The 16,656-nt window shown below is 41.6% G+C and overlaps 1 protein-coding gene across 1 annotated transcript in view; it reads left to right on the forward strand.

The window, feature by feature from the left end:
• Positions 1-8,087, forward strand: part of LOC103205999 (gamma-aminobutyric acid type A receptor subunit rho2) — a 66,329-nt gene extending 58,242 nt beyond the window's left edge. Inside the window, exons 7-9 of the mRNA XM_007951443.1 lie at positions 1,841-1,993; positions 3,573-3,769; positions 7,776-8,087. Of these exons, the coding sequence (XP_007949634.1) occupies positions 1,841-1,993; positions 3,573-3,769; positions 7,776-8,087 (662 nt within the window). The remainder of the gene's footprint in view (positions 1-1,840; positions 1,994-3,572; positions 3,770-7,775) is intronic.
• Positions 8,088-16,656: the final 8,569 nt, after the last annotated feature.

Here is a 16,656-nt window from a genome sequence, read left to right on the forward strand (position 1 = left end):
GTGCATTTTGAATTATGCTTGGTAGTCTATTTATGCCATATATTAGGGCCTTTAAATTTGACCCTAAATTTTCCTTGAGGAACTGTATATTTCTACGTTTCACATTTAAGTCTTTGATCCATCTGGAGTTCACTTTTGTGTGTGGTGTGAGGTACAGATCTTGTTTCATTTTTCTGCAAATGGATGTCCAGTTTTGCCAGCACCATTTATTAAACAAACATTCTCTTCATCATTTAATGGATTTTGGGCCTTTGTCAAAGATCAGCCACCGGCATTATTTCTATCTCCATGGCCAAATTTCCCAACAACTGGTGATTCTTCTTTGTTTCCAACTTTTGCATTGAAGTCACCAGTGATAATCAGCACATCTTGATTGCATGTTTGTTCAATTTCAGACTACCGAAGTTGGTTCAGATCTTTAATTTCCTCATCTTTGGCTTGGTGGTTGGTGTGAAAATTTGAATAATGGCAGTATTAGCTGGCTTTCCTTGTAGGCATATGGATATTATTCTATCACTGACAGTATTGCACTTCAGGATAGATCTTGAAACATTCTTTGTGATGATGAGTGCCATGCCATTCCTCTTCAATTTGTCATTCCCAGCATAGTAGATCATATGGTTATCTGATTCAATATGCCCAAAACTGGTCCATTTCAGCTCACTAATGCCTAGGACATCAATCTTTATGCGTTCCACTTCATTTTTGACAACTTTCAATTTTCCAAGATTCATACTTTGTACATTCCATGTTCTGATTATCAGTGGATGTTTGCAGCTGTTTCTTCTCATATTGAGTCATGCCACTTCAGCAAATGGAGGGCCTGAAAGTTTTACTTTATCCATATTATTAAGGTAGGCTCTACTCTGATGAAGCAGCTCTTTCCCAGTCATATTTTGAGTGTCTGCTGACCTGAGGGGTTCATCTTCTGGCATTGTATCAGACAGTATTTCAGGTCTATTAATAAAATTTTCCAGTAATATATCAGGTAGTATTTCACTACTATTCATAAGATTTTCACTGGCCAATTCTTTGAGAAGTGGATGGCCTCTTCCTCCTTCCAAGTTTGTCTAAGTCTGGAAGCTCCACTGAAACCAGTCCATCACAGGCACCCTTGCTGGCCCAGCCTCTAGCCTCACAGCAACATGCAAGCCACCACAGTACGACAAACTGACAGACAAGTTCATCTCCCTTAGCTGTTTCAACTGCCCTGCTCACTTCCTGGGCTATCCCCTTCCCATTCCTTCCAGCCGTGTCTACTGCTGCTCCCTGCCACGTGGGGCTGTCTCCTGCCTCCCTTATATATTCCGGCAGCTGGAAGACTATGTAAAGAAAAGGTAAAATTGCTATTCACCCCCTAAAATGAATTCTTAATAAATGGACTGTCAGAAGGAGAAAATTTTTCTCCTCATTCTTTCCTCCGTCACTCAGACTGTGACTTCAGTTCCTCCCGCTATAAAAACCACAGTGAGTGATAACTATATCAGCTTTGTTTGAATATAGCCTATTTGAAGCACAGACTTCCACCACTGGCAGGAATGAAGCTCAGTACTTAGAAAGACAGTTCTGCAGATTCCAAACAAGTATTCTGTAGAAGAAGGTAAGAGAAGTTAGATAAGGCCAAATGAGATTGTAAATATATTCCATACTGCAAGATATTTATTTATAGGAGAGAAGCCTTATATTTTGGAAAGGACAGGTAAATATTAAGCTGACGGCTTATTTATTTTAACTCTTTGATGATGATAAGAGCAATGTGATGAAAAGAAGTGTCCTCAGTGAAGTGGTTGTTTTTCTTTCTGTCAAATTGTACCTTATTGCCTTCTTCTTGTGTCCTCAGGCTGGTATAATCGTCTGTACATTAACTTCACGTTGCGTCGCCACATCTTCTTCTTCTTGCTCCAAACTTATTTCCCTGCCACCCTGATGGTCATGCTATCCTGGGTATCCTTCTGGATCGACCACAGAGCTGTGCCTGCCAGAGTTTCACTGGGTAAGAGTATTTGATAAGGTGTAGGAGAATGGTTACTTTTTCAACTGGTTACTATGTAAAGAAAAGGTAAAATTGCTATTCACCCCCTAAAATGAATTCTTAATGAATGGACTATAGGAGGAGAAAATTTTCCTCCCTCTTGCTTCCACCACTCAGACTGCGACCTCAGTTCCTCCCACTATAAAAACCACGGTGAGCTATAACTATATCAGCTTTGCTTGAATATAGCCTATTTGAAGCACAGACTTCCACCACTGGCAGCAATGGAGCTCAGTACTTAGAAAGGCAGTTCTGCAGATCCCAAACAAGTATTCTGTAAACATAAACTTTGTTTGCTGATCTTGTTTAGACAGAGTTTGGGAGCAGGACCTATAATATGTGATGTCTGGGAAGGGGAGGGCTGCATTCCTTGGAGCTGTGTTTTTATACCTTAACAGACGGTGAATTCCAGGGAAAAAGTTTACACCACCATACTCTGTATCATTGTAAATTTGGACAAAATTAGGTTGGGCCCTTAGAAATGTGAAGGTTCATCCACCTAAGACTTTAGCTTCAAGACACTGGAAAAACTATACTATCTATAAACTACACTGCACTGTACTGTACTATACTAACCAGCAAGGCAGAATGGAGAAGGAATTAGTATGATAGCCTTCCAATAACTCCCAGTCTTCATGGGAAGTGTCCCTCCTAGAGGAGGGAGAATGTGCTCATTTCTTGAGGTTTGGGAAAGTTCCTTCAGAAGAATCCTTTAGTCATTGTTTTAAATTGCACATCTGGCTTAGTTTGGGTTCTCAATAGAAGCAAAGTCAGTGATATATATCAACATAGAGATAGACAGCTATAGAGAGATTTACCTCAAGGAAATGGCTCGCACAACTGTGGGGATTGGTAAGTCCCAAAATTGTAGATCAAGTTACAGGCTGGAGACTTGTGCTAGCTCACGGGATTGTTGGAGCCTGGAAAATTACAAAGATAGAGGTCAGGCTGTAGACCTGAGACTTCTGCAGGTTTCCATCCCAAGATCTGTAGGTCAGGCAACAGAAGAGTGAAGAGTGCAGGGTTGCGAGCAGAGAGAAGGGAGCTCAGCCAGAACATCTATTTATATTCTGGAGGCAGACCACACCCCCAAGGAAATTCCCCTTTCAACTGGTTGGTTGATCATATCAGAGCACATCATGGACAGTGGTTACATCATGGAAGAGCAACCAGTCCAGTGTATGTCAAACTACTGAGAATCATAGCCTAGCCAAATTGACATATGAAATTAATATCACATCTGAGGAGACTTTTGTCTGAAGCATGCTTAGTCAGCCACGTCACAGGAATCCAGTCTCCCAAGATGCTTAAAATGAAAGGAGACATGGGGCATGCTGACCAGGCAGAAAACAAGCCCAATTTTCTGACAAAACAATGACCTGGTCATTTGTGGAGCAGATCTTTGCAGTTCCATGAGGTGGAAACGTATCTGGGGACTTTCTCATTGGATGTAAGAGATGGAGAATGTAAAATTGTGACAGTGAGATGGGAGTAGTTCTGTACTGTTGTCTGTGACTGAACTCAGACTGGGGTGTTGCAGGTATTACCACAGTGTTGACTATGTCTACTATTATCACGGGTGTGAATGCCTCCATGCCCCGTGTCTCCTACATCAAGGCTGTGGATATCTATCTCTGGGTCAGCTTTGTGTTCGTGTTCCTCTCGGTGCTGGAGTATGCGGCCGTCAACTACCTGACCACAGTGCAGGAGTGGAAAGAGCGAAAGCTGCGGGATAAGGTGAGAGATGGTTCATTCATTCCCTTGTCTAAGCCTGTGCTACTGGTTGGGTAAGAAAGGAGATAGGGGGAATGCATGGAGAAAATGGCAGTGTTTATGCAAAAGGAGTGGGATCCTGCTTTAGAACAGGTTCTAGGTTCTGCTTCAAAGATTCCAGAAAGCAGAAAGTCTTTGGACAAAGACTAGGAGCAGGAGGATTTGGGCTCTCAGGCTGAACTCTGCCATCTACAGTGAGCCTCACTTTCCTCATGTATGATGTTGTTGTTATGTGCCCTCGAGCCGGACCCATCTCACAGCCACCCCTCCTTGGGTTTCCGAGGCAGTATCACTATGGAAGTAGATTGCCCCATCTTCCTTCTGAGGAGTGGCTGGTGGGTTTGAACCGCCAGCCTTCTGGTTAGCAGTCAAGTGCCTTAGGCACTGTGCTACCAAAGCTCCTCCATAGGATCCTAGACATATATAAAACATCACTATTATTATTGAACATGTCTAGGAAAAATGCTTCCATGACCAGACAAGGGGAGAATTCTTGAATGAGAAGCTCCTTTGTTTGTCAGTGCTCTGGCCCAATGAAAATTCTGCCACCTGACTTTAGCCTTTAGAGTCACTGGAAATATGCTATCTATACTATACTGTGCTATACAGAGCTATAGTGCACTATACTATGAGGTAGAAGGCAATTCAGAATTCTACAGGGGAATGTTCATAGTCCTTTGACACAGAGAGGGAAATTCTATTCCATTCATATTCTATTCCTTTCAAATTCTGTTCCATTTAGTAAACAATCAAAACCAAACCAAAACTCATTGCCACTGAGTCCATTCCAACTCACAGCAGCCGTATAGGACAGACTAGAACTGCCACATAGGGTTACCAAGGCTGTAAATCTTACAGAAACAGACTGTCACACCTTTTTCCCATGGACTGGATGGTGGGTTCAAACTGCTGACCTTTTGGTTAGTAGCCAAATGCTTTAACCACTGCACCACCAGAGCCTCTTATAGTAAACCACAGTAAGAAATAAAATACTGAGCTGTTACCAAATAACTTATTGCTAGCCATTACACTAATCAAAATGAGTGTTCATCTAAAAAATACAGAGATCAGGGGACATGAAAATCCCACATTTATGCATATCTAAGTGGCTGGTAAGGAACTCTACTGGTACAGAGGTGAAAGCATGGTGTCAAATGTGTGATTTAAAGGCTGAGAAACCATAGTTGCTGGAAGGCTGGTAGTAGTTTAAAACAAAATCTCCTTCCTGTTACCCCTCAGAGAAGCCACTGTTAGAGATAATTAAAATCGCCTTCAGTGAATGTGTGGCTCATTGCATCCACGAACAACTGCCTCCTCTGCCATGAGAGCAGAACTGAAGGGTTCCCAGCTACTGTTACTGAACACTTTGACCAAAGAATCCATAGAAGGATCTTGATGAAAAGGAGGAGAGTGCAGAAGAGAATTTCTAATTCCCATGGACTCCAGACTTTCTGGAGCCATTAAGTTTAGGTGAACCCCTGAAACTATTGCTTTAAGATAATCTTTATACCTTAAACCAAAAATATCCCTGAAGTCTTCTTAAAACCAAACAATAAACCCAAAAACCAAACCCACTGCCATCGAGTCAATTTCAACTCATACTGACCCTGCAGGACAGAGTAGAACTGCCCTTTAGGATGTCCAAGGCTATAAATCTTTACAGAAGCAGACTGCCACATATTTTGGTGGGTTCCAGAGGCTGGCAGGTTCGAACCACCTTTCAGTTAACAGTGGAATAGTTTAACCACTGCACCACCAGGGCTCCTTAAACAAAAGAATAGTTTAGCTTAACTAGTAAAAAAAGTCTGCCTTGAGATAATATATTCTGTTAAGAACTATCTATATGGAATCAAATTGACAATAGCAACTTGAAAGTTTAGCTGGGAACCTTAGGAGACAGTGAATTTATGTTAATAGGGGAGAAACAACTCATAAAAGGAGGATAATAGTTGCACAATTCAAAGAACGTAACCGATGTGACTGAATTGTATATGTAGACACTATTGAATTGGTCTATGTTCTGCTGCGTGTATTCTCAACAAGAACAATTATATTAAAAAAAAAAAAAGGCCTTCAGTGGAGGGTCGTTTCCCAAAGTGGGAGCCAAAGACCACCTGCGCTACAGTCACCTCCCGAACCTGTTCAAATAAAGATTCCAGGGCTTGCACCTCAGACTGACTGATTCAGAATGTTTGGGGATGGCACCCTGGAATTGGCATTTTTAACAAGATGCTTGATGATTCTGATTCTAACTCAAGTTTGATTTCTGCTATGTAAAGGGCAAAGCTAGAACCATGGTTTACAGGGTGGACTAGTGCCACTTTGGATTTCAGGAAACTGGCAAAATGCAGGAAGCACAGGGCCCCTTCCCCTCCCTGTGCTCTAATACTTTGGCTGATTATTCAGACCTCATCCAATATGTCAGGACCCACTGAATCTTTCTTAGAAACTCATTGATGTGGGGAACAGAGGTTTATCAGTACTTTCTGGTATTTTCCTGATTCTAACTAAAAATCTCAGTGAAAATCTGTTTTCATTTTAGTAGAGAGAATTTCAGTTTAAAGCAAGAAAAAGGAGCAAAGACCTGTGCTTTAAACAAATAAATGAACAACAACAACAACAAAAGCCCCCACTGACAATATTTCAATTTCATCAAAGTTTGGATGTTATTACTAAATGCAAGGAGTTGGGTAAATGGCCTCTTAGTGACGGTCTTATCTTTAAAATCTATGAGTCTATGTTAACTATTCTAGGAATGTATTAATATGTTAGTTACTGTTATTGAAGGGAAAAGACATAAACACAATAGTGAAACAATTCATTTAAAAAAAAAAAAAAAAGTGGTCCCTCAACCACAAAAGTCTTCTTCATGTATAGGAATATCAGGTTATTCTGATTTTACATAAAAATGATGCATCTAATTTTACATTCAAAAGCTTTATGAAATGATTTAAATATTTCAAGATCCATTACACTAGGAGCAGGTTTTAATATGTCATTGTTTCACTCTCTAAGAGGGTAAAACAGAGATACTAAAGGGCCAACAGCCAGGTCAGAAGCATATTAAAGTCAGTAGGCTGAGAAGAATAAGCCCAAGGCCAGTGGCTAGGTCCAGCAGGCCTTCAGCCAAGAGCAGTTCAGGAACCAGCAGGAAGCGTACTCTCTGCTGACTCAAATTGTGGGGAGAAGCCAAGTGAAACCATCTTTCCTCTAACTTCTAACTTGTTATAAACATATTCATACTTGCAGAAATAGTTGAAAGAATAGAAAAATAAACATCCACAGTCCAACACACCTGGGTCCAGCGCTGTTAACATTTTGCCATTTTTTGTGTGAACTTTCTGTCTGGATAAACATATTTTTGTTGTTACAGTTGAAACTATTAAAAAAATGCATTGTTGGCACTATGACCCTTCACCCTTAAATGTAACTCTTTTGGAAGTATCAGATGGGGGACTACACTTCTTTGTTCATGAATGAAAAAATGGCTCAGCATTAGGATTAGGTAGCAAAATGTCCTGAGCCATTTTCTTTTCATTCTTGCACAAAGAGGTGGAACACATATTTCAAATTAGAGTATATGGGTTCAAAGTCCTGATTCTGACGTCTAGCTATGTGATATCAAATGACTTGTATAGTCTCTCTGGGTCTTAGTGTTTGCCTCTGTAACTGAGAGGTTGTGGACTAGATCAGTGTTTCTCAGACCTGGCTGCACCTTAGAATTACCTGTGAGCTTTAAATTAGTCTAGAGTGGTACCTGGGTGTGGCTAGTTTAAAGAATTCCCTGAGTGATTCTAATATGGAGCCAGGGTAGAGAATCATTGGACTAAGTGATTGTCTGAAGATCCTTCTAGTTCGGCCATTCTGTGTTCTGAGTGCAATAGGGCTTTATTCTGATACCAGACAACTTTCTCTGCCCGTGCACAGACCTAAATGTGCCTGACACCTCTCCTTGTGTTTGCTGCCATAGTTACCATGCTTGTGTGGAATGCTTCAATCAAGAACCATGATGCTGGATGGAAGCTACACTGAGTCTGAGGCCAATAGCTTGGCCGGGTACCCAAGAAGCCATATTCTGACAGAAGAAGAAAGGCAAGACAAAATAGTGGTCCACCTGGCCCTGAGCAATGAATCCAGCTCCTCCAGGAAGAAGGGGCTTCTGAAGGTCCAAATGGGTCTTCGCATCTTCCAGAACACTCACGCCATCGATAAATACTCCAGGTTGATATTCCCTGCCTCCTACATATTTTTCAACTTAATTTATTGGTCAGTGTTTTCCTAAGGGTTCCAAGGCTGTGAAAAACCATGTGTGGAAAAAAAACTGACATGGAAAACTATGAGGCATGGACAGCTATGGACCTGGAGAACATGTTCCCTTCATAAACAGACCAGGAGTTCCTGTGTAGTACTATATACCTCTCTGGGCCCATATTCGATTCTTGTGTGTGAACTGGCTCATGAGAAGTTCCTTCTTGGTTTGTTTTTTTTTTTAAAAGTAACCACCAAAAATTCTCAAATGCCTCCCAGATATTCTGAGACCCTATGGAGCTGAGGAATCAACTGTGGAGGGGAAGGGGAAAATAGAAAATAAACTTAGAGGCGTTCTGGGTAGGAGATAGGAAATTAGGACTCAAAATAGGAATAAAAGTATCTGTGAACCAGCACAACTGGATTAAGTGTCTACCTGAGAAGGCAAAAAGTTCAGATATCAGATAGGGAATTATTTGGCCTGTGTGAATCTGGCAACCCAACGATTTTTCAATATTAGGGGACATAATTCATTCATCCACGCACTCAACCATTTAGTAAATATTGAATACCCACCCTGTGCCAGGTTCTGTGAAAGTAAACAAATAGAAGGCTCTTTCTCAGAGAACTTCTCTAAGCTTGTGATCATTCTACACATAGTATGAAGTACTTCTGCCCTTCTCCCTTCCTCCACCTCCACTTGCCCCACAGACTCATTCTCTTCGCTGGTACTTTTACTTGTAGGTCTGCCTAGAAAAGCATATTCAGTCTCCTGTGAGGTCCTTACGGAGCCAGCTCAGTGTTCTCCTGGACTGTCCATGCTGAACAAGCCCAGAGCAGGGGAGAAGGACAGGGACTTGAGAATCAACCATAGCAACACTTGGTCTTGAGGAGGAAGGAGGCATGGGTCTACTGCGGAAATTTGTATCAGTTGCCATCCTACCTCCCTTTCTGAACTCTTCTTCTCCAGAAGACTAGTGTCCTCAATAAGCCCTGTGTCCAAGATCCACCCCCCATCCCCACCTTCAGGCACCTCACCTACTATAACCAGAAGTGTCTCACTCTTTAGAATGATCTCTCCCTTATTCCCACAAATGAATGACCCTTTCTTCTAATGCAGCTAAGTTCAGAGGTAGGAAAGTAATCTGATTTGTTTACTCTACCCTAAATTGTAGGAGCTCTGGTAGTGTAGTGCCTAAGGCACTTGACCGCTAACCAGAAGGCTGGAAGTTCAAACCCACCATCCACTCCTCGGAAGGAAGATTGGACAATCTACTGCTGTAGTGATACTGCCTCAGAAAGCCAAGGAGGGGTCGCTATGAGTCGGGTCCGACTCAATGGCAAATGACGATGACAATGGCGACCCTAAATTGTGACTGACCCTTTCTGTGTCATAGATGTTTGGTAGTCAACTTAAGTGAATCTCTAATTAGTGGAATTTCAGTTGGTACAAGGAAATGCTTTTGAGAAGGGAGCCCTTTCTTTAAATCACAGAACTTGGAATCAGAAGGCTGCCCCTGGGTGGAGGGGAGAGAAAGCCCACCTCAGATTCCTTGCTTTTGAAAAGAAGTTGCTCTGCTCTTTTTGCCCCTGGCCTCTACCATTTTCCTATTGTGAATCTGTGTGTCTAGTCCAAACTTTGGTAAAGAGTAGACAAGTGATGCAATAACCTAAAACCAGTTGCTGTCTAGTCAATTCCTACTCATAACGACCATGACACAGAATAATACCTCCCCATAGGGTTTCCAATGTTGTAAATCTTTATGGAAGCAGATTGCTACATCTTTCTCCCATGCAGTGGCTGGTAGGTTTGAACAAATGACCTTTCAGTTAGCAGGTGAGCACTTAACAATTATGCCATGAGGGCTCCTTGATGCAGCAATAGAAAGGGCATAATAAACCCTGCCCTAAGTCAAGTAAGCCCTGACCTATGGAGCTCACTCCACAGCTTATGATTCCCAGGGGTAGGGACTCTCAGGTCCTGAGGATGTGAGCACATGTGAACATCAGGCCTCAAGAAGATTCAAGTCAGGAGCCTGTAGTTACTTGATCCTCCCATTCAACCTCTCACTCTGACTGACTCACAGTTGATCTATGTATCTCAGCTTTACTGATCCTTCCTCTGGGTCAATCCTCCACCCATTTCCTCTGTTCTATTATGCATGTCTTGTATCTTCCTGGGTGATTCTGGTCCCAGACCCTTGCTTCACCATTACCTACTTTGAGGACTCCAGGCCTGTTCTGAACATGACTTCCATGTTGTCAGTCCTGAGGCTGTGTGACCAGGGCTGGAATTCAAGAACCTGAACTCTCAGCTGGCCTGGTTCCAGCAATATTATGACATAAATTACTTTGAACAATCTTTGTCAAGTCATTATTAATGGTAATTGCTGTGCTACTATTATATATTTGTGCAAAAACATTAAAGAACATACCGGTGGGGAAAACTGTACTAAATATACCAAAAACCAAAATCACTGCCATTAAGTTGATTCCAACTCATAGTGAGCCCCATTGAATTTCCAAGCAGGTAAATCTTTACAGAAATAGATTGCCCCATTTTCCTTCTGAATACTAAGTACAGTGGGGGTGCAAATTAAGAATAAGAGATGATCATGGCTCTCAACCAGTAACCAGTTACCATAAAGGTGATTCCAACTCATTACAACCCAATGTGTTTCAGAGCAGAACTGCATTCCATAGGGTTTTCAATGGTTTTGATCTTTCAGAAGTAGATCATCAGGCCTTTCTTCTGAGCTGCCTCTGGGTAGATTCAAATCACCAACCTTTAGTACAAGTGCTCAGTTAGTAGCCAAGCACTTACGTGTTTGTACCACCCAGGAACTCGACAGCTTCCAGAGAGGGACTAATAGAGGACATAACATAAAACTAACTATGATATAAGTTAAAAAGTGGTAAGTAGTAAATTCAACTGGGGTTAATTCTATAGCAAACATATTCAGAATCATAAACAGTGTTTTATCACGTGGCGACCATGATACAATGACACCAATGTAGTTAGCACTGCCTTATTGCAGTATAATGGCTTAATTCTACCTAGAAAATTAGAAAATTAAGAGGTAAAGATGAGGCAACAGGAGGAGTGGAAAACAGGAACTAAGGAAATACTGAGAGTATGGACTGATTCACCCTAGAGACAGGAATACAGATGAGCAAGCATAGTGCTTGAATGATTTCACAGAAGGTAGGACACCTTAATTATAAGACGCACCATTGTTTTATGTACCACTGAGAAAGGAAAATTAAATTATGGTATATCAGTGATTATAATATGATTTCTGATTTCACCAATATGAAATTGTGAGAAATTTTCAAGGCCCTGTGCTGGAGTGGGGATGAGGTGGCTACAGATAGAGAAATGATTGAGAAACACCTTTCAGTCATCAAGAAGCTTACACTGCGGTGGGTGTGGTTCAAAGGAGGAAGAGATCATGGAATTTGAGAAGTACTGTGTTCTGAGAAATGGTTAGATATAATTTCAGCCAAAAGAAAAGGAGGATAGAGGATCGTAACATGACAGAAGGAAACCTTGGGGGATGTTCAGGAGGCAGTGAATAAACACTCTATCGAATGGATAAAAGGTATAAGGTTGGAAAATATGTTGGGTCAAGAAGGGTTTTGAGATGGGAAATAATAATCTTTTGGGAAATTGATTAATTTGCCAGTGGAATGTAAGCTGGTGTACTTTTAAACCCCTTTAATTGCTTGCGACAGAAATCCAAGTAAAAAGGGGGATTTATTAGAAGGATTCTGTTGGGGCTCATCAAATGAAAGGAGAATTCACAACAAGCAGAGAAGCTTGGGGACTTAAGATTTGGAATTGGGGCTCAGTACCTCCAGGATCATCTCTTTAGCCATCACTCTCCCTGTCTTCTTTTTTACCTACTGGAGACAGGTTTTTCCACCTACTGCTGAGGATACCCATGGTAGCCTGAGATCCCCATCTTCCTGGTTCCATGTCCGATGTCAAGGGTTCTTCTAGGTTCATTACATTTAAAATAAAACTGGGGGAGAAATTGGACTGGACTGCTATGGCCCATGTGTTTCAAAAATGATCAAAACTCACAGTATGTTTAAGTTTAGAAAGTTAGAACCCTTTCCAAAACACTCTTATTTGGTTCAGTCTTTTTATAAACATCTGCAGAAGGGAGACCATGCATTAAAAAAATTAAAGCTGCTGACATTGACAGAGGCTGGGAAGGCAAAAGAAATTGCTGATGAGTTTGGCTTTGACAAGCAAGTAGAGATGTCAAAAAAAAAAAAAGCTATGAAAACTCACCTGGGGCTGGGAGAAAATGATTTGGAACTGCTATCCTAGATACGCTTAATGAAGCTATGAAAGTGGATGAAATTTCTGAAGGAGGAAACCAGAAGAAAGGAGGTCTGTGGACAAGGACATGGGATTATAAATTTAGGTGGGAAGTGAAGGTCTGCTCAGGGAGATAGACGCAGAATCAAGAGACTATGTCACAGAACCCAGGAGAAGGAAGGCGCTCAACTGGAAGAGGGTGGGGCTGGGGTCAAATAATGCCCATGAAAATTGAGAAAGCATGGAATCTAGACTTTCTGGATCCACTGAGGCTGAATGATCCCCTGAAACTATTGCTCTGAGATAATCTTTAAACTTTAAACCAAAAATATCCCCAGAAGTCTTCTTTAAACCAAGCAATAGTTTAGCTTAAGAAGGTCTGCCTTGAGCTCTGTGCTCTTTTAAAGAAATACCTATATGAGATCAAACTGACAATGTTGTTGTTGTTATGTGCCGTCGAGTCGGCCCCGACTCATAGCGATCCCTCCTTGGGTTTCCGAGGCAGTATCACCACAGAAGTAGGATTGCCCAACCTTCCTTCCGAGGAGTGGCTGGTGGGTTTGAACCGCCATCCTTCTGGTTAGCAGTCAAGTGCTTTAGCCACTATGCTACCAAAGCTCCTAAACTGACAATAGCAACTCAAAAGTTTGGACAGGAAGCCTGAGGGCACTGAGTTTATGCTAACGAAGGAGGGACAATTTGGAAAAAGAGAGTGAGAATGGTTGCACAATTTGAAGAACGTCATCAATGTTACTGAAATGTACATGTAGAAATTTTGAATTGGTGTATGTTCTGAGTATATTTTCAACAACAACAACAAATTAAAATAAGTTCTTTTAAAAACTGAGAAGGGTAAAGACTTAACAGATGTGGTAGAGTTGGCTGCTCACTTTGAGGGAATATTTTAAATAAAGTATATAAATTGAGGGGCAATAATTGCCAAGTAAGTCCTAGGAGTAGACAGGAGGACATTGGGACCAAGCACTCATTCAGACAGGCTATCCTTCGTGAAGAAGTGGGACTCTTCTCTTAACCACAAAAAGCGATTTAAGTAGGTAGAAAGGAAAATGTTCAGAGAATTAATGCTATTTATTACGGGAAAAAAATATTATAAACTCTTTTTCTCTTTGGAGATTTAAAAATAACACTGTAGCATATGTGGTCTAGATGAAGGGTTGTAGTCTGAATGGTTCCCCTAAAATACTACACTGGAATTTGGGGGAGTGGTCCAAGGACGGTGTTTATAACTCAATCTCCAGGTCTGTGGATTTGTCCAAGCTACTTTGAAGTTTCCAACCCTAAGTCCTGTTGTTGTTGTTGTTGTTATGTGCCGTCGAGTCGGAACTGACTCATAGCAACCCCTCCTTGAGTTTCTGAGGCAGTATCACTATGAAAGTGAATTGCCCCATCCTCCTTCAGAGGAGTGGCTGGTGGGTTTGAACCGCCAGCCCTCTGGTTAGCAGTCAAGTGCCTTAGGCACTATGCTACCCTAAGTCCTAGTTCTCTTGTTATCAGCTGTCTTCGGGCCTTCAGCTTTCACTCGCCTCTTCTTTTCCCCATCACCTTTCCTCTTCCCTAAGAGGACAGTACTGCTCTACCTCCAGTAGGAAGCTGGCAGCTGTGAGCATCGTATCTCCAACTCTTTCCTAGGTCTTCACTTTGCCGGCTATAAACCATGCGGCATTTGAAGAACTGCAGAATGGAGCATGACTACTAAACTTTTCCATACTCCTTGTGCCCAGAAAGAGCAATTAAGAATGAAAGCTGCAGTAGTGGATTAATAACAATTTTATTACATCAGAGATGTAATAAGCCCTAGAATGTAAGTTCCACAAAAGCAGAGATTTTTGTCCGTTTTCTTAATTGCTGTATCTCAGAGTCCAGAATGGTGCCTGGCACACAGTAGATGCTCAGTAAATATTTATGGAAGAAATGAATAGATCACTACTCTTTATAAATGCCTACTCTGTGTCAGGCATTGTGATTGGTGCTTACATTATGTCATTTACTGTTAGCTATTTTTTTTAACCTTTATTGTAATTTGAAAGGAGCTCTGGTAGCTCAGTGTCCAAGGCATTTGACTGCTAACCAGAAGGCTGGCAGTTCAAACCCACCAGCCACTCCTTGGAACAAAGACTGGGCAATCTACTTCTATAAGGATTTACTGCCTCGGAAACCCAAAGGGGGTCGCTATAAGTCAGAATCAACTCCATGGCAGTGAATTAAGTAATTGTAATTTGTGTGAAAGTTTACAGGGCAAATTGGTTTACCATTCAACTTTTCAAACCTGTTTTGTTTTGTGACATTGAATGCAGCCCCCACAATGTGATAGTATTCTTTCTCTCTTCTCCCTGTGGTTACATTTCCATATACCCTTTCTTACCCATTCCTGAAATCTGAGCTTTATCATTGGGCAAATGTTGCCCTTTTGATCTTGTATGGTTAATTGTTCTAAGGAGTGGATCCTTCCCTGGTGTTACTGTTCATCCCACAGGCCTGTGTACTGTTTGGCTGAAATTTGAGCCATGGGGATGAGTTCGGTTGCTGGCTTGAAGATGATGAAGGGCCATACTTTTGGGGGTTTCACCAGTCTCTGTCAGATCAGAATCCTGGTACTTGTAATTATTTTGAGTTTTGTTCCACATTTTCCTCCCACTCTATCCAGGATCTCCCACTGTGATCCCTTTCTGAGTGGTTGGCAGTGGTAACAGGGTATGAGCTAGCTCTGGTCTCAGAGTTATGGAGGCTGAGGTTAATGTGGTCCTCTAGTCCCTCAGACTAATTGTTTCTCTGTGCCTTTGATTTTCTTCATTCTTCTTTGTACCAAACGGAGAGAGAACAATAATCAGACCTCAGATGGCCACTCTCAAGTTTTTAAGACCCTAGTTGCTACTTACCAAAGTAGGATGTAGAACATTGTGGACTATGTTATGCCAGTTGAACTTGGTGTCCCCCAAGACTATGGTCCTGAGCACCCAGGCCCAGCAACTCATTCCCTCAAGGAGTTTAGTTATGGCTAAGAAGTTTTCATAATTTTGGCCTGTTTATTATATACATGGCTATTTTTATAGTGCATACAAATTTGTATGTAGAAATATCATCTGCCAAGTCTATATATGATCATGGATATAGTCCTGTTCACCTACCCATACTTCATCATCTTGCATGTCTACCTATGTACTCATAGATTGATGTTTGTTATTACTGATAATGCAGGATTGTGTATGTGATAGTATTTATCTTTGTTATCTGCAACTCTTATGCACCTTTGAGTGTCTTCCTTTTCCTTAGTGATATTGTGCTGGTCACCTCCTTTTGGTATATTGCCTTTCCCTTCACCCAAATTAATACATATTTCTTATCTAGCTAGTAATTTTTACTCCCCTACTGTTAGCTATTGAGATATCTCATGCATGTTCAATATGGAGGTAGGAGCCTGGAGATTAAGAGAAAACACTTTGCTAGCTGTGTGACCTTGAGTAATTTACTTAACCTCTCTGAACTGGGTTATTTACTTATTCATTTAAATTTCTCCTTCTGAAAAAAAGACAAGGTAATGCTGGCTTCATAGAGCAGGTGTGAAGATTAAGTGAGTTAATGCATCTAAAGTACGCAGCGCAGAGCCTGGCAAAAAAAAAAAAAAGAGAATGTGAAGTAAAAGAAGATGAGTAAGGAGGAGGGGAGAGGAGAAGGGAAGAGGAGAGGAAGAAAGAGGAAAGAGAGGAAGGAGGGAGGAGCAAGAGAGTGAGGAGAGAAAAGGAGGAAGAGAAGAAGGAAAGGGAGGAGAACGGCAAGAATTCTGGAAAAGCATACAGTAAAGGGTAGTTTCTGTCACACCACCAAGAACATGCCCACTTGTCTTCGTGAAGCACCAGATGAAAATTGTTAGGATGCTTGTATCTGAGGATAAATGTTTAGCCCCACTTCCCTCCCTCCCTCTCACCCAGAAACTTTGTACTGCTTATCTCAAGTGTGAAGCAAACAGATCAGAGGTAAATGGGCCATTCTAAAGCACTGTGTTGATGCCAGGATCCTCTGCTACAACTGAGATCAAAGAGATGTGGAACATTTCTATGCCCAGAAGTAGAACCAGGGCACTGAATTCCTGCCATTGTTTATTTTGAAAGCATGCAGGATTTCTTCCTTTTCCCCAAACTCTGCCAATTTTGGGGCACACAAATTGCGTCAGCAAATCCATGGCAATTCTTCTTGGGATAGACTGTGGAAAGTGCAGAGGCCCCCACCCTGCAACTGCCCAACCTGTCCCTTGTGA

This window comes from Orycteropus afer, unplaced genomic scaffold (assembly GCF_000298275.1).
Source record: "Orycteropus afer afer isolate SDZICR_OR568_19922 unplaced genomic scaffold, OryAfe1.0 scaffold00011, whole genome shotgun sequence".
In the NCBI taxonomy this organism is placed as follows: Eukaryota; Metazoa; Chordata; class Mammalia; order Tubulidentata; family Orycteropodidae; genus Orycteropus; species Orycteropus afer.